At 45.9% G+C, this 19132-nt stretch overlaps 1 protein-coding gene across 1 annotated transcript in view; it reads right to left on the bottom strand.

Annotated features, from left to right (window-relative positions):
• ADGRD2 (adhesion G protein-coupled receptor D2) overlaps positions 1–19132 on the bottom strand; it is a 249142-nt gene that overhangs the window by 143214 nt on the left and 86796 nt on the right. The window contains exons 16-19 of the mRNA XM_030206996.1: positions 18560–18662; positions 16491–16644; positions 13586–13719; positions 8589–8704 (exon numbers count right to left, since the gene is read on the bottom strand). Of these exons, the coding sequence (XP_030062856.1) occupies positions 8589–8704; positions 13586–13719; positions 16491–16644; positions 18560–18662 (507 nt within the window). The remainder of the gene's footprint in view (positions 1–8588; positions 8705–13585; positions 13720–16490; positions 16645–18559; positions 18663–19132) is intronic.

Raw genomic sequence — 19132 nt, 5'->3', positions numbered from 1 at the left:
AATAAATATTAATGAGAGAGATTTGCATGCACTGCCTTCACTGCATGTAAATCCCTCTCATGAATATTCATTGTTGATATCCTGAAAACCTGACTGGCTGGGGTGCCTCCAGGACCAGGTTTGGGAACCACTGGTATATATGGTGCTGAAAAATCAGCACTGAAAAAAATGATTGCTAAGTGCTATTCTAAAAACTGTGCTCTGAGGGGCCCTTTCACTAAGCTCCAGTAAAAGAGGCCCTGCACTAACGGCAGTGGCCATTTTTGCCATTCGCCACGGCCCCTTAGACCGCAGTGAGTAAAAATGGCCAAAGAAAAAATGGCCGTTGGGGTCAGTGACGATCCCAGGTCGGCTGCCACTCGGGGCGGATCGCCGATGTGCACTCCCTCCCCAGGTGCAGCACGACACCCCCCCACCCCGGGTGCATTTTTAGCTGCTGGCTCTCAGCTCCCTGCTCCCTCTGCCCCGGAACAGGAAGTAACCTGTTCCGGAGCAGAGGGAGCAGGGAACCAGCGGGGCCGACAGGCACGCGGCTGCTCTCTGCACCCCTCCGGCAGCATGCACCCGGGGCGGACTGCACCCACCGCCCTGCCCTTGGTACACCACTGGTTGGGGTTTGTTTCATTAATCCATGCTGCATGGCCATTTTTTTTTGGGGGGGGGGGAGCACTTGCCGCCACCCATTAAGGTGGCGGTAACGATTCCTCTACTAACCCAGAGATAACTGGGCAGCATGTGATGCTGCCTGATTACTTCCGGGTAACCCCCTGTGGAAATATTTTTCAAATGTTTCCACTAGCGATGGAAATGCTGGGGGGTGGAACTCCCACTGGTGCCTGCATTGGGCCGGTGGCAGTTCAAGATTGGCATGTGGCAAGCTCGCCATGGGCTTACCGATGCTTAGTAGAAAGGCCCCTGAGTTAGGCGCTGTTTATAGAATAGCACTAACACCTAACTTGTAGACACAAGGATTTATACCAGCTGAAACCCAAATTAGGCATGGATCAAGCATATTCTGTAACAGTACGCACAAATTCTTGGAACGGCCATGACCAGCCCATATCCCTCCCATGACCACACCCCCTTTTAAGATCTGCGCACAAGAATTTACATACATATCTTTATAAAATAGCGCCTAGCAAGATGAGCATGTAAATTCAAAATTACTGGTAATTGATTATTAGCACCCAATTATCAGTGCTAATTAGTTTGTTACTCAATTAAATTATGCAAGGAAATTGGGTGCGTGTCCACATAATTCAGTGTGCCATATATAGAATCTGGGGGTGTCTTATAGAATACTCTAAGATATGCTTATATTACCATCACTTCCTCACTGATGCTTAAGCACATACACATGCATTTCACTTGCTAAGCTAGTATTCTATAATGCAAAGTAGGCACTTACTTTCCTTTATAGAATAGCCATGTATATATAGGTGTACTGTTATAGACTTACCCCTTATAAATATTTTCTCTGCATTAGTTGTATGAGCAGATGCTGGGAACATCCTTGATAGTTAACATATAGCCTTTGCAGTTACTACATGGTAACTAAAATACTTTACTGCCCATTAGTAATAGGGTCCTCAAATCTGTAATACTATAAGTAATGAGTAGGGTCAGGATCTCCCATTACAAGTAAGTACATAAGCACCACCATACTGGGAAAAGACCAAGGGTCCATGAAGCCCAGCATCCTGTCTCCGACAGCGGCCAATCCAGGTTTCAAGAACCCAGCAGCCCCCCCCCCCCCCCACCCCTACACACACACAAAAAATTAATAATGTTCAATGGACTTTTCCCTCAGGAATCTGTCCAAACCCCCTTTAAATTCCATAAGGCCAGCTGCTGTTACTACAATCTCTGGCAACGAGTTCCAGAGTCTAACTACATGCTGACTAAAGAAAACTTTCTCCTATTTGTTTTAAATCTACCATATTCTAGCTTCATCTTGTGTCCCCTGGTTTTGTTGTTGTTTGAAAGTGTAAACAAACGCTTCACATCTGTCCGCTCTACTCTGCTCATTATCTTGTAGACTTCTATCATATCACCCCTCAGCCGCCTTTTCTCCAAGCTGAAGAGCCCTAACCTTCTCAGCCTTTCCTCATAGGGAAGTCGTTCCATTCCCTTTATCATTTTCATCGCCCTTCTTGTCATTGTACTTGTCTTCACCATGGGCATAGACTGGGGGGGGGGCGTGTGGGGGCAATGCCCCCCCAAACGCAGGGCCGGCAACAGGCAGCTCTCCCTTCACCCCACCCTCTCCCCGTTCCTTCTCCTCCCCCCCTGGCCCCCCCGTGAGCCGGCTCTCCTCCCTCCCTCCGTATCCGTCCCTCACCGACCTGATCTTCGAATCCTTTGCCTGCCCGCTAGGCGCTAGCGCTCTCTCCCCTGCTGGTTCGCGCTTTAAAAATGGCCGCCGAGACTTTCAGAGGCGGCCTCGCGAGAAGTCTCGGCGGCCATTTTGAAGCGTGAACCGGCAGTGGAGAGTCAGCGCTAGCGGGCCGGGCAGGTGAAAAATTCGAAGATCGTTGGTGAGGGACGGATCCGGAGGGAGGGAGGAGAACTGGCTCGCTGGGGGGGGGGGGGAGAAGGAACGGGGAGAGGGCGGAATGAAGGGAGGGCAGGGGAGAGGAGGGTCACTGCTGGACTAAGTGGATGGAGGGCAGGGGAAAGGAGGGCCACTGGGCATGGGGGCAGGGGAGAGGAGGGTCACTACTGGACTAAGTGGATGGAGGGCAGGGGAAAGGAGGGCCACTGGATATGGGGGCAGGGGAGAGGAGGGTCACTGCTGGACTGAGTGGATGGAGGGCAGGGGAAAGGAGGGCCACTGGGCATGGGGGCAGGGGAGAGGAGGGTCACTACTGGACTAAGTGGATGGAGGGCAGGGGAAAGGAGGGCCACTGGATATGGGGGCAGGGGAGAGGAGGGTCACTGCTGGACTGAGTGGATGGAGGGCAGGGGAAAGGAGGGCCACTGGGCATGGGGGCAGGGGAGAGGAGGGTCACTACTGGACTGAGTGGATGGAGGGCAGGGGAAAGGAGGGCCACTGGGTATGGGGACAGGGGAGAGGAGGGTCACTGTTGGACTGGGTGGATGGAGGGCAGGGGAGAGAAAAGAAATGCTGGACATGGATGGAGGGGAGGAAAGAGTGAGGAAGGAGATGAGATGAGGGAAAAGGAAGAGAGGAGAAAAACTGCACATGGATGAAGAAAATAGGCAGAAGCTGAGGACCAGAAATGAAGAAGAAAGGAAGAAAGAAATAAATGGAAAGGAAGCCCTGGAAACGGAGTTAAGAGGACAGATAGCAGCAGAATCAGATACTGCACCAGCATGATCAGAAAAACAGTCACCAGACAACAAAGGTAGAAAAAAATCATTTTATTTTCATTATAGTGTTTGCAATATGTTCACTTTGAGAATCAGGTGCTCAACATTAAAAGTTTATATTTACTTATTTATACCCCCCCCCCCAGGCTCTCTCCCCGGCTATAGCCAGCTCTGCAATTTGGGGGGGGGGGCGCAGAGGGGGACTGGGGGGAGAGCCTGTTGTTAAACATTTGCCAGCACACCACTGCCTATCGCCAAACCCGCTGCCTCTCTGATTCAGTGGCTATCCATTGGCAAACGAACACTGGTTATTCCCAAAAAAGCCAGCTCTTGCTCCCTTCCTTCCTCCATATTAGCATAATTTGCATATACATATATGCAAATGAATATGCTAATATGCCCCGCCCCTTCCTTTGCCCCCCCAAATGAAACAGTCAAACTACGCCTATGGTCTTCACCTTAATTTTCTTCGGGGCCCTTTTACTAAGCGGCGGTTAGCTCACTGTGGGCTTACCGTGCGACAAACAGGAACTACCACCGAGCTACCACACCAGCCCAATGTTGCACCAATGTTTACCTGATGGTAAGCGAGCAGTTTCATGCTCTTCCTGGTTACCATCAGGTTAGTGCAGGAGCCCTTACTGCCAACTTCAATGGGTGGCAGAAAGTGCTCCCCCTTGAAAGGGGTCTAAAAAGGTTTGGACGGCAGAGTTTGAAAAAGGTTTGGACGGCTTCCTAAAGGAAAAGTCCATAGACCATTACTAAATTGGACTTGGGGAAAATATTTCTGGGATAAGCAGCATAAAATGTTTTGTACTTTTTTGGGGATCTTGCCAGGTATTTGTGACCTGGATTGGCCACTGTTGGAAACAGGATGCTGGGCTTGATGGACCTTTGGTCTGTCCCAGAATGGCAATACCTATGTACTTAAATGGCCATATGGTAAATGGTTCACTTACTGCACAGCCATTTAAAAAAAAAAAAAAAAAAAAAAAGAGGCAGGTTTTTCCCCGCTGTGGTAAAATGGGGCCTCAGCATGTGACAAAAACATGCTCTATCACTAGCATAGGCCCCCTTTTGCCACAGCTTAGTAAAAGGACCCCTTCTTTCTCTTTCTCTTCTCCCATATTTTTCCACTGTGAGTATGATTGGTTAACTAGCCTGTTTTATAATTTGGGAGATCTTTTCAATACTTTTATTATTAGTTTGTACACCACTCAGTTCTGCATCTCACTTTGAGCAATATAGTAAATTTTTAATAAAACTATAAACCAGTGGTTCCCAACCTGGTCCTGGAGGCACCCCAGCCAGTCAGGTTTTAGGATATCCACAATGAATATTCATGAGAGAGTTCTGCATGCAGTGCAGCAGTGAATGCAAATCTCTCTCATGAATATTCAATGTGGATATCCTAAAAACCTGACTGGATGGAGTGCCTCCAGGACCAGGTTTTGGAACCACTGCTATAAACTATACTTCTGTTCTGAGCACTCAAATTTCCAACTAGTACACATATTTTTACGAAAACTAAGGTCAGTTCATGAATTGGTGATTAATTGGAGCTAACAATCAATTATTGGCTATAATTGGCCTTGACACTAATTGACACCAATCAGCAGTTATTTATTTGATACTTGTATCCCACATTATCTGAATACAATTATTCAGCTCTACGTGACTTACGTACGTAACAAACAGTACAAGTTATTATATAATGCATGTTATGAAAACTGTAAGAGTTAAAGCAACATTCTTGTAAAAGTAGTTGTGAGAAGAAAGATCTTGGCTATAACCGATTTCAACATCTAGTCAAAGAATTTATTGAAAAGAAAAGCCTTTGAGAATTTGGGAAAGGTTAGAGAGTTGTCTTATTTCTCTTAGGATAGAATTCCATCATTTAGTGCCTAAACGAGAGAAATCTTGAGTTAGCGTGGATTTGTATTTGATATTTTTGTAATTAGGGAAGTGTAGAATAAGATAATCCCTTGCAGCTAAAGTTGAGTTTCGAGTTGGAAGATCTACTTAAGTGCCCTTAATCAGTATTCTATAACTTGCACACTCAAATTCCAGAGTGCGCAACTTCAGGGGGTGTGGACCTGGGAGGGACATGGGCTAGTTGGGGGCATGTCAGACAGCTACTATTCTGGAACCTGCACACCTTTCATTTATGTGCCTAACTGCCAACAGTTAGATGCAAGCATTTATGCAGTCATGGAGCCTGCCTAAGTACTCGCACCTTAAGTTAGATGTGTAAATACAGACTTATGCTAATATGCCATTATGGAAATCATGCTTAGCATGCATCATCCCAGCATCTAAATTTACCCTACAATGACATTAAGTAATTCAAAAATAATTTTGTATGTTCAATGATTTTGTCTCAGGATTAAACATTAGAAGCTGGACATGAAATGCATAGTGGATGGTATGGATGGGCAGACAGGATAGGCCACATGCCGCTTGATATTTAGTGCTATTCAACCGGTCAGAATGGATGCTGATCAATTAAATAGCGCTTAACCGGCTATCCTCCGATATTCAGTGGGGGTAGCCGGCTATACTCTGCTGAATATCCACAGTTAGTGCCTGATAGATAACCATCTATATCATGCAATATAACTGGATATCTGCTGATTTTTAAACTGGGTGTGGCAGTCATATTTGGCTGCGTCAAACCCTGGTATAACCGGTCAGTTTAAAGATAACTGGCTATGTCTAAATATCAACATAGCTGGTTATCTTCAAACCGCCCGAAAAACCCTGGAAATTCAATGCTATTCACTGGAAACAGTTTGGCATTGAATATCCGGGTTCATCGCGGACTGCGGGAGATAGCCCATCTTTCTCCTGCCATCTGAATATCGGGGTCATGGTCTTTATCTGCCTTCATTTTTCTATATATCTGTTTTTCTGTTTTATATCAAGCAATACCCTGAAAAAAATAAGTCTGAATATTATGGAGAACTGCCTTCCATACTGTAGGAAGCAGGTGCACACATTTCTGTATGAAAAAAAAGAAAAAGACAAGGGCAGAAAGTGAAGCCAAAAGAGGTTGGGGGAAGGTCAACTGCTTGATGTATTGTACTAGTCCCCTAACTGCTAGCAGCCAATGTTTCTCTTTTTTCTGTTATATCTTTTATGGATAAAGAAAGTCTGGGACAAAGGAGAGCATGTTGTACTATCTGAGCCTCTGATTCTAGCTGTTATACTGAATGAAAGTGTATTCTCTGTGTTTCATGAAACTTAAAAATGGTATCACATGAAGGGAAACCTGTTCCCATTTAACTCTTTGGTAACCAAGATCAGATTTCTCAGACTTAAATGCTGAAAGGGAAAGTAAGGAGTCAGGAAAAGTCTAAGAGGCTGTCTTTTACAAAGCGGCAGTAAGCCCAATGCGGGCTTACCACTCACTAATCCGGAACTACTGCTGGTCCAATGTGGCCACCAGCAGTAGTTCTGGCTCCATTTCTGGCGCTATGTAAATTTTTTTTTTCTGTAGCATGGTGCTAACTCGGCGGTAATCAAGCATTGCTGCATGCTGCCCAGTTACCGTTGGGTTACCACAGAAGCCCTTACCGCCACCTCAATGGGTGGTGGTAAGTGCTCCCTGGTAAGGGTTATCTTACCACATGGCCATTTGTTTAGGCCCAGTGCAGTAAAAAGAGCCCTAGCATGTGGGAAAAACATCGCCCACCGGCCGCTATCACAGGGCTCTTTTTCATGCAGCTTAGTAAAAGGACTCCTAAATGATGGGTGTTTGGACAATGTTAAAAACAAGCATGATAACAAGTTGATTATCTATTCAAATTTCAAATAATTGTTCACTTGGAAACAGATGGCAATATTCAACACCATTTTAAGAAAGAGTAACACTCAGAAAAAGTGAAACTGAAACAGATGTTAAGGGGGTAATTTTATAAACAGTTCCCTATTTTATAAACATTTTAACATAGAGCTGTGTGCCACAGAATTAGATCTTTGAGAATACTAACCCCTCTGTTTACTAAGTCATGCAGCAATGTAGAATGGGCTGTCGGCATTAGCAAACCAGCAGCGTGGATTAGTAAACAGGGGAGTTAATATAAGCTGGTCATTATTCAGCCGCTGGTGGTGAGCATTTTTTTTAAACACCGGAAGCTGCAGGTTGAATTAGACCCCAATATTCAATTGTGGATCATGTCTAGCCACTGGCATTGAATATTTGGGGTGGATCAGACTGTTTCTTGCTGCCAGGTTTATGTGGGTCTCGGCTAATATTCAGTTGAGACCTGCATAAGACATTTATGCAGATATTCAGCTGAGACTCAAAAGGGGATACTATGTTCTTTCCTCCTCCCCTTCCCCTAATGGACAAGGTCCCCCTTCTTCCATCCCTCCCCCATGAACAAGGCCCCTTCCCGGTAGCCCCCCTAGACCAACCATTACAGTCATTGATGGTCTCGTGTGTGTGTATTGGAGCAGGAGTGATGCACAGTCACTCCTGTCCAGGCCAATTCCCCCATCAAAATGCCTATTGCAACCTCTAGCAGAAGTCTCACAGTAGTGCAGTAGTACCATGAGACTGCCTCTAGAGGTCATGGCAGCCATTTTGATAAGGAAGATGGCCTGGGCAGGAGTGACTGGGCATCCTTTCTACCCCAGACCCTTAGACCATCAATGACTGCAACAGTAGGCCCAGAGGGGCCTGGTGGGGGGTGTGGAGACTACTGGAGGGAACCTTGTTTGCTGGGGAAATTGAAGAAGGGGGCCTTGTTCAGGAGGGAGTTAAGAAGGAGGGGTTTGTTTGGGTAATATAGAAGGGGAAGGGAAGAAGGAAGGAGAGAGCACAGGCTGCCTCAGACTAGTACCCAGAAGTTGCATGGGTGCCAGCCAATATTTAGTGAAGGCACCTAGCTAACTGGACAAAATTAGGTTTGAAATTTACACGGTCCTACATACCTGGTTAGCTATGTGGATACTGGCAATGAATATTGCTGGCACCTGCATAATACCCAGCTCCCACTGACTCTGCCCCTGTAATGCCCCTGTGTGGCCCAGTTCCAAAATGGCCGGTTAGGGCCAATATTCAGCAGCACCGACTGGTTAAGGGCTGCTGAATATCATCAGAAAGTTGGCCCCAAGTGATTTAAAGGGGCAGAAGCTTGAAAGTTGAAATTCCATTCCATTTTTCCAGGAGACCTTCCCTGAAGCAGTTAATGGACATGACCATTACTAAATCATGGTAGGCAGTAGAAGTTTATCTTTTCCTGACTCACCAGATCTGGATTCCAATCTGTTTCTCAAGGCTGTAGCTAGGTGTTAACATCTTTGAGCGTCTTCGTGCACTGGATACAGTGACCATCACTACCCGGAAGAGAACAAATGTATTAACCTGAAAATCATAAATAAGTCAGCTGAGTTTAGGATTATAGAGAACTGAATACAGAAACAACAGGTTTAGCATTCCTGCCTCTGCCTCCCTTCTCCCACAACCAAAGCTGACTGGGAGGACAGTAAACGTAACACTCATTCAATTCACTTAAGACTGAAGATTGGACTTTAGCTATCAAAGTAAATGGGAGTCAAATGTTCAGAGTTCTGAACAGGATCAGAGGCAGCTCCCTCATTCCTAAAGGCAATCTCAGTACAAAATAGTATTTTTCTACCCTAAGCATTTGTTCCATTTGTTGAACCTAAACTTTTGTTTTATTCCATATTTGAGCTTTACTTCCATACATTTAAATATGTTTATATCACTTTGACCTCTTGGTGGTCCTCTCTTCCAACCAGTGGCATGGGACATCGTATGGCATATGTCTCAAATCTTTCATCATCTATTCTGAAGAGGCACATGATTTAAGAATGTGCTTTCCTGTCTCTCTTATACATCCTACTTATAATTTAAATTTTATGTTGGGTGCTGCTCCTCTAAATATACAATTTAAGCTCCAAAACATAGTGCAAGCAAAGCTTTCATATGACCAATGTAAATACCTTGCCTAGCATCACACCTTGCTTGGTACAACTCTGCATCCTTTTCCTACCTCTTACAGCATGGATTAGACCAGGGGCGTATCTGAACTTCAACAGTAGGGGGGGCCAGAGCCGAGGAGAGGGAGCACATTTTAGCCCCCCCCGGCGCCGTTGACCCCCCCCCCCGCTGAAGACGACGACGCCACCACCCCCCGCCTGCCCACCCGCTTGACTACTTTAAACCCCCCCCCCCCCGCGGAAGACAGCTCCAACTACTTTGAACCCCCCCCTCCCACCGTCACTCCGCCGTCGCGCCTCCCCTCCCTTTGCTGGCGGGGGTTGGCCCGCCAGCCGAAGTGTCCGTCCTTCCTTCCTTTGGTCACTCCGCCGTCGCGCCTCACCTCCCTTTCCTGGCGAGAGACCTCAACCCCCGCCAGCCGAAGTCTCCGTCCTTCCTTCCTTCGGGTTTGGTGGTTTCTGATGTCCTGCATGCTGCACGTTGTACGTGCACGCGTGCAGGATGTCAAAAACCACCAACCCCAAATGAAGGAAGGACGGAGACTTCAGCTGGTGGGGGTTGGGGTCCCCCGCCAGCAAAGGGAGGTGAGGTGTGACAGCGGAGTGACAGCAGGAGGAGGGGGGGTTGAGAGTGTCATCGGTAGGGGGGTCCAGGGGCAAATCTGCAGGGGCCAGGCCCCTGTGGCCCCATAGCAGATACGCCCCTGGATTAGACATGGGAAAGAAAGGTGTTGTATATGAATGTGGAGCATCTTTTATGCAGGTCTTCCCAAACAAGGATAAAGGCAATAACTATCTTGTACAGGGACAGATATCTTACACTTGATAAAAACGTTTACCCCCCTCCCCCCCGATATTCAGCCAGCGGTGGTCAGCGCTTATATAAAAACGCTGATCATCGTTAGCTAACTCTTCCCCTCCCCCACCCCCTCCGATATTCAGTGCCAGGCCATGTCCAGGCACCAGCACTGAATATCGGGGATTTTTTTGGATGGGTTGGGTGCCCAGAACTTATGCAGGCTGAGCCGATATTCAGCCAGAGCCGCATAAAAGTTATGTGGCCCTGGCTGAATATCAGTCTGGCCAGCATGCATAATTTTTTAAAATTTTTAAAAATTTATTTAAATGTTTTTTTTTTCTTTCCAAGCCCCCTCAAGCCCACACAGCCAATGTCCTCTTCTTTCCCTCTCCCTGCCAGCCCTTATCAAGACCCCCCTCGCTGTGCAGGCAGGCCCCTCCCTCGGGCCGACCTTTAACCCTGGTGGTCCAGCAGGGTCATTGGGGGCAGGAGTGCAGCCCCCTCACTCCTGCCCCTTGTGGCGCCAGTCTAAAATGCCTTCCTCAACCTCTTGCGGCAGCTCACAGTACTTCATCTAGTACCTCGAGCTATCACAAGAGGTCACGACAGCCATTTTAGATTGGTGCTGCAAGGGGTAGGAGCAAGGGGGCTGTGTTTCTGCCCAATAACCCTGCTTGCCCACCAGGGACACAGGTGGACCTGGAGGGAGGGCCTGCCTGTATGGCTGTAGGGGGCGGGGGGTATTCCAGGGGCGGGGGGTATTCCAGGGCCGGAGGGTCTTGATAAAGACTGGGAGGGGGAGGGAAAGAAGGGGACATTGGAGGGGGGGTTGAGGGCATTCTGGATCTTTAGTTAAAAAAAAAAAAAGAAATGTTAAAACTTTTTTAAAAAAGTTATGTAGTTGCCGGCACTGAATAACCTGAGGCTTCTCCTCAGTGTCACCCCCAGCGCCGCTCCTGACCTGCCCACTTTTTGTTTGGGCAGTCTCAGGAGATATTCAGCATCACTGACCGGTTAAGTGCCGCTGAATATCCCTGGTTAGGTGCCAGGAAGCTATTTAAGCGGGCAGGAGAGACTCCTGCCCGCTTAAATCGCTTTGAGTATTGGTCTCTTAAATTCTTGAACAAAAGTAAAGAGCAAAAACAACCTTTTCCAAAAACAGACAAGTTACAGAAGTAGAAGAGATGAAATGAAGTTGCAACATCAGGTAATACTTTTTCACAGAAATGGTGATGAATGACAAATGCTTTTCATGAGAAGTCGTAGGGCCAAACAGTGATGGAACTGAAAAAGTCGTGGGATAAATACAGAGATTCTCTATATAGCATGAAGATGGAATAAAGGGAAAAGGAAATGGGACTTGATATACCGCCTTTCTGAGGTTTTCGCAACTACATTTAAAGCGGTTTACATATATTCAGGTACTTATTTCCTATTCACAGTGCAACTTCAAATAATTTAGGCTCTGAAGGGGGTAAAGTGTAGGAATGGGCTGGTGATAGTGCACCCTCTTCTTAAAGAGTGCACACTATGGATTAAATTCTGTAAATGATGCTCAAAATACTGTGCCGAAAAATATACGGCGCTCTGAATTGGGCACCATTTATAGAACACTAAGTAGAGCCTATTTCCATGCCAAACTTTGGGCATAAGGATTTACACCAACTGAAACCTGGTGTAAATCCTGGCACGTAATTTAGGAGCAGATTTCAGGTATTCAGTAATACTGCACGCATCTTTAGTGAATGTCCCCAACCTGCCCACGTTTAAGCAGGAGACATGCCAAGTGGACATCCCTTTGTAGTTAATGTGTTCCCTCATAGAATAGCTCTTAGTGCACTTGTGCATAAGTGCCAAATAAGGCATCACTTATGTGCACATGTGCTTATTTTTAAAATTTCCCTACATTTATTTGGATTTAGTTCACACCTTTTCAGTCCACTACAGTAAAGTTACCATATAATGTCCATCATACAGATCACGTTTCTCCTTAACTAATCTTCAAACACTGACTTCCTGTTACTTAAATTCAAGATTCTCGGGCTTGTGTTTAAGGTCTATCCCCCCATTCTCCCTGGTATCTTGTCAACCTGCTTCTTCCATATATGTTCCATCTCATATTTTTCATTCCTTCCAGTCTGTTTTACTTGCTCTTTGTCCCCCATCCTGCCTTCATCTTGATATCTCTAGCAACACTGCCTTTTTCTACCTTGGGCCCTACTTCTGAACTCCCTCACATTAGATATTAGACTTGTGTTCTTCTAACTTTAAGAAGTCAGTTAAAACTTGGCTGTTCCATCTTGTTTTTCAATAACTCCCTTTGCCTCATTCTTCTTTCACTTTAGCAGCAGCCCCACCCACTTCTCCTTCCCAGACCACTCCCTCCTTCATCTTTTTATCCTCTCTCCTCCCTCTTTTCGTCTTACACTCTTCTCTGTCATAAATTTTGTAACCTTCAAGTTCCTATCTGTTTACATGTGTTTTAATGTAAACTGCTTAGGTGCATCTATGCAATTAGTGGTATATCAAACTTCTGCAATGAACAAATAAATAGTAAGCCCAGTAGATATTTCCCCATCCCCAGCAGGGCCACCAAGAAACTGAACCGGGCCCGGGGAGGGCCACCGTCCCCCCCTGGATCGTGTCCGCTGCCCCCCCCCCTCCCAGATCGGTGCCGCAATTGAAATATCTTGTTGGCTGGCGGGGATCCCGAGGCCCCACCAGCAGAAGACATCTTCCTCCTGCGCTACTCTTCTACCGATTGCCTGCCCCTGCTTTTTCTCTCAGGGCATGCTAGGTTTCAAAACCGAGCATGCGCGCCTGGGAGGAAAAGCAGCCACTCAGTTGGGCAGAAGAGCAGCACTAGAGATGCTCCTCCGGGTCCTCCCCAGCCTCCAAGGGGGGACCGGCCACGGAACCGGAGTTTTCTCTCTCCTGTCGGGATGCGATCACTCGGGTCCCATCAGGAGCAGGAGAGAGAGAGAGACCCCGGCACTGGGCCCCCCTTGGAGGCCAGTCCCAGGGAATTTTGCCCCCTCTCTTGGCAGCCTTGATCCCCAGAGTGTTTACAGTCTAATTTTGCACCTAAGGAGATCAATGTGACAACTTGTCAGTGGAAAAAGCAGCATTTGAAGTTGCTTCTCAGCCTGCAATTCTTCCACATGACAGCAACTAATAACCACAGCTCCAATCCAGTCAGCCAAGTTTCCCTTCCTTCCTCAGCCTATTTACTACATCAACCATGACAATGTAGCATGAGACACACACTTATTCTTTAGCTCACTAGGACAATTTGTTTTTAAAGACTTATTAAAATCAAGGACACTGCAACGTAGCTCTAATAAAGTAGAGAGCACTGGAGCTCTAAATGGAACCAACTGCTTCTGACTTCAGCAAACAATATGGTACCCAATGGCATTTTCTTCTCTTTCAAAGTTATAGTCCATTACTTTCCAGTGCAAAGCCTGATGCACCAGCACTTACAGTTAGTACAAAGAGAACAGGCCCGACAAATGCCCAGATGATATCCGCTTGTACATTCAACCAGCAGTGGTTATCTGCAACGTATTTGTTAAAAGAAGTTGCCAAGGTTACTCCAACAATTATGACTGGTAAGCCTGGAAAAGTGAGGGAAAGAATACACACAACATGCATTTATTTTTAACGTTTTTTTTTCTGAAGAAGAAAAAACCCACTAAGGCCAACTTTTAATTGGCTTTTCCAACATAAAGTTAAAAGGAATTAAAAGCCCTCAGATGATTCAGAAGCAGATATTCAAAAGCTGATATTCAATCACATTTATTGAGGGTATGTGGCTGAATATTCAGGTAAAACACAGCAAAGGTTCACCCCAAAATGCAGGAACCTACTTTCTCGAATGCATACATGCATTTGAGGTTCATCCATATACGTGGATCCAAACACCCCTTCCTTCCTTCCCAACCCTATTCAGTGTCTTCATATCCTCTGTGACAAATCCTAAAACTGTGGTATGAATAGGACAAAACTTTTTTTGTGGAGTAGAGGGGAGGAGAAAGACATACATATGCCTTCTTGCTTTTGGAATAGACTAAAAATGTAGGGTGGTGGGGGGGAGGAAGAGTTGTAACTAGAACTCTTGTTATAGAATTAAATGGAGGAGGGAGAGGAGTCCAATAAAATACAGGCAGCCAATCACAGCTTCTTTTGCACAGAATTTCCTTTGTGATCAATCAGAAGACTTATCACCCCTGGAATACCATCCCTATGGAGGTGGTTGGGACAAAAACAGTGACAGAATGCAAAAATGTGTGGGATAAATATAGAAGATCCTTAATCTAGCAGGAGGATGGGATCAAAGCAAAACAAATAACCTCACGAAGCAGCAGGTACAATCTCAAAGGTATATAGGAGGTAACCTGCATGTTCTGGCAAGTAGGATTCTAGTCACCTTGCTGGGAAGATTAGATGAACCATGTTGATCTTTTATCTGCACTGCTACTACCCTATGCATTAGAAACCTCTGAAACAGCACCCCAACTGATTCAGTAGTTAACATGTCATTTAGGTGTTAAGTGAGAAGAGGGCATTGTAGCTGCAGGCTACCAGATCACCATTTTTAACCCAGTTAAAAAAAAAAATCAGAGGGTAATATTTAGCTTGTGGCCATAAATTGTAAGGGGCTTCCAGCTGCAGGCTTACCTAACCCCAGAAATTCAATGTCAGAGCATTTGACTGACTATTTGCACTGACCTGGAAGTTAACTGGATACCAGCTGATATTCAGACCGGTGCCCAGTTAATTCAACACATAAAGTTAGGACAAACCTTTCTGCTGTCCTAACTTTGGGGTCCTTTTACTAAGCTGTGGGAAAAAGGGCCCTGCAGTAGTGGCAGGGGATGTTTTTTCCTGCATCGGATAAAAAGCCCCTAAAAAATGGTCATGTGGTAAGATTACTCTTACCACGTGGCCATGCGGGGGAGAGCACTTACCGCTACCCATTTAGGTGGCGGTAAGGGCTTCCACAGTAACCCATTGTTAACCAGGCAGCGAGCAGCAATGCCCGATTACCACTGGGTTAGCGCTGCACTATATTAAAAAAAAAAAAATTCTGGCACACCAGAAATGGCATGCACTCAAGATAGAGCTACCGTCAGCGACTGCGTTCGGCCAGCGGCAGGGCCGCCGAGAGACTGGGCCAGGCCCGGGACAAGGCCGCCCCCGGGGCCCCCCCACCCGAGGTCGCCAGGCCCCCCTCCACCGGGCCCTCTCTCTGCCCCCGAGCCCTCTGCACTGACCTGAAGCGCCTCACCTTCGAAAGCGCAGCAAGCAGCGGCAGACCACTTCTTCCTTCCGTGTCCCGCCCTCGCGGAAGTTATGTCAGGCGAGGGCGGGACACGGAAGGAAGGAAGGAGTGGTCTGCCGCTGCTTGCTGCGCTTTCGAAGGTGAGGCGCTTAAGTTCAATGCCAGGGAGTGATGGAGGGTGGGCGGGCTGGACTGCGGCGGCAGTGCTGGCCCCCCCCCCCCGGAGGCCAGGGCCCGGGGAATTTTGTCCCCCCTGTTCCCCCCTCTCGGCGGCCCTGGCCAGCGGTAGTTCCAAGTTAGCGTGTGGTAAGATGCGTTGGGCTTACCGACGCTTTGTAAAAAGGCACCTTTATGCGCTTGTTTAGCTGGTTAGTGGACTGAATATGATCACTAACCAGCTAAGGGGCCCTTTTACTAAGGCGCGTAGGTGCCTATGCACATCCAACACATGTCAATTTGGAACTACCGCCCAGCTACTGCATGCACCAGGTGGTAATTCATTTTTTTATGTGTGTCCGATATGCATGGCAGAAAATATTTTTTAATTTTCTATCACTTGGCGCTAGCCAGGTGATAATCGGTAGTGTATGCGCGCTGACAATTACCGCCCGGTTAACGCGTGTGACCTTACCACTATGTCAATGGGTAGCGGTAAGGTCTCAGGCCCAAAATGGACATGCGCCAATGTTTATTTTGCCATACATACACACATGCCTTTTTTGCAGGCGCGCTGAAAAATAGACCTGCACACATCCAATACACGCGCCTACAACAGCGCAGATGACCATTTTTCGGTGCACTTTAGTAAAAGGACCCCTAAGTGTTGGATCAACCCAAACTCCAACCGCAGACTACCCCTAACCTAGCGGACATATTCAGTGGCACTCTTCTGCCTGGTTAAACCCTTTTGAATACTGACCCAGTAGCTTTCCATCATGCTCTGGCCTCCCCAAAAGGCCTACTCATAATTACAATAATTGTAAACATTTATTAAAAACGCTGCTACTGCTCTTACATAGTGCAAAATTTTTTGCAACTAGGAAAAACTATATATGCATTTCTCATACAAAAATAATTTGACTGTATGCGAAAGCAGACACATACCCCAACCAGTTGCATAATAGAACTTCATCCTCTTGTCTTCACTCATGTTAACAGCAACCACTTTACTCCACAAGAGAAGTCCTTCAACAAGCATCCATGCAAAAGCTGCCATGAAGAAAAGATGCAGAAAGGCCGTGATGGTAACACAGACCACCTAATTGTGAAAGAAAGAAGCAAAAAATGCATCGGCTACAGAAACTAAAACATTCCCCATAATTTACCAATACTGTTCTGAGGCGGGCAGTTGTTACTCATATATGTTCAGATTTTTAAAACACTCATCTATTCTCTTTAAAAATTAGCAAACACTAAGTATGCACTTCAGAAGTACCTGCATTCTCTGCACTTTCTAATTGTGGGGTTGCAGGGTGCAAATGGATATGGACAGAAGCGAAATGCCCACAGGAACAGGGCCAGCATTACGGGGGAGGGTCAAACAGGGCAGTTGCCCTGGGCCCACAGCTCCAGGGTGCCCCACGGTCCAGGCATCTCTTCCCCATCTCCCCACCACAGTTCATCTTCTCCTCCTCCCTTCCCAATCTTCTTAAAAATTTTATTTACCTTCTCAGAGGGGCCCTGGCACGGCAGCAATTCTCACAAGCTGCCTGCAGCTGACCCGAAGCTTTCTCTCTCTGCTGCAATCCACCCCCCTCTGATGCAGTTTCCTGTTTCCACCCTGGGCAGATCACGACAGGGAGGGAAAGACCGCAAGGTAAGGGGAAGGGAGGGAAACAGATAGCAGCGGGGGGAAGGGGAAGAGATGCCCAGACCACGTACTTAGCGTGAATTAAATTTAAAAGCCCATAGGTATAAAAATAGGCTTTCAGCATTTAGGGGAGATTCTATATGTGGTGTCTAAAAAAAATGGTGCTGAAATCAATGCCAGCTAAGTGTATTCTATAATTGGTGCCTAGATTTAAGCGCCGATTATAGATTATGCTTATTTGATATTTTAGAGCCTAAATCTATGCGTATCTATTTCTGCTAGTGCGGGTCTTTCTTACACCACGACCAACGATGGCCGCCGTTTCGGAAACCTGCCTCAGGGTTCTGTGGTTCGTGTGTTGACCTCCGCACGACGGCCATCATTGGTCGTGGTGTAAGAAAGACCCGCACTAGCAGAAAACAACTTATAAAGCTAAGTGACTTTTGCTAATTACCTTATCATTACAGACAGGTTACTAAAAACACACGAGCTATATAAAAAGGGGTTTTTTTTGGCCGATGATGAGCAAGTCCAGTCCCTGAAGCTAATATCTAGGCTGGGGGCTTCTCGAGGCCTTTTCCTCAAAAACGACATTGATGTTGTCTTTACAATCGGATGCATAGATGCTTTTCTTTGATATCTCCTGATTTTCTATATTTAAGTTTGATTTATAAGGAGATTACCTCTATACATATCTTTAGGTTTGACATTAACCTTATTGCCATATTTTCACATATATAACCCTCACACATTTATACCCTGCACCTGTATATACCCTGCAGAAAAAAGCTAGTTTCATAAGTAAAATCATATATACCCCACATTTATTGCAAAAAAATGTAAAATTGTACATTACTCCTATTGAAAAGCACTGATTTTATAAATAAATTGGTGTATAACCCGCACTTGTGTATACCCTGCACCTCTTGCAAAAAAAGTAAAATTGTGTGTAACCCATGGGTTATATATGCAAAAATACAGTATTACTTAATTAAAGGGGTCTTATAGCAAAGTTTATTGAATGATTGCAAAAGCAGGAAGCCTGAGTCATTGGATATAACGGAACAGCCAGATGAAGACTACATTCCTCCAGTTTCTGGGCTAAGCAAGGATAAAATAGGCAGAGGGGATTGTTTTTGCCCCTTTTTATTGTACATCACTTTAATACTGTATGTTATCAGTGGCATACTGACTCTTTTAAAATAAATTTAAATAAAGTGACAAATCCAAGATCTGAGTCAGTGGGGGAAAAGAAACTGGATGTGGGCAGCTTGCTATTTCCATTCCTAATGCATATATTCAAAGTGATTTGTTCTCATCCAGAACAACCTCCGTGTTCTTTGTCCGTGAAGGGGCTTCATACCTCATTCGTTTTGGCTAACTCGCTAAACATGAGCAACGCTTCTGCCGCAGCCAAAGCAAAAATAAGGTTCTTGTGCACAGTCGTTCTCTCAGACTTTGGAACACTAAAAGGCACAAAAGAAAAATATTAAGTGAGGAAAATCTTTCAAACATCCTTAAATTAGGAGTGCGCACAGAAAACATCTTCTGGATAACATAAGAACATAAGAGTAGCCATACTGGGTCAGACCAATGGTCCATCCAGCCCAGTATCCTGTTTCCCAAACAGTGGCCAAGCCAGGTCACAAGCACCTGACAGAAACCCAAATCATGGCAACACTCCATACTACAAATCCCAGGACAAGAGGTTGCTTCCCACGTCTGTCACAATAACAGACTATAGACTTTTACTCCAGGAATTTGTCCAAACCTTTTTTAAACCCAGATACACTAACTGCTGTTACCACATCCTCCAGCAAACAGTTCCAGAGCTTAACTAGTCATTGAGTGAAAAAATATTTCCTTCTATTTATTTTTAAAGTATTTCCATGTAACTTTCTCGAGTGTCCCCTAGTCTTTGTACTTTTGGAACGAG

This window comes from Microcaecilia unicolor, chromosome 6 (assembly GCF_901765095.1).
Source record: "Microcaecilia unicolor chromosome 6, aMicUni1.1, whole genome shotgun sequence".
In the NCBI taxonomy this organism is placed as follows: Eukaryota; Metazoa; Chordata; class Amphibia; order Gymnophiona; family Siphonopidae; genus Microcaecilia; species Microcaecilia unicolor.
The sequence above is the reverse complement of the archived record's forward strand: the minus strand, read 5'-3'. Positions and strand labels throughout refer to the sequence as shown.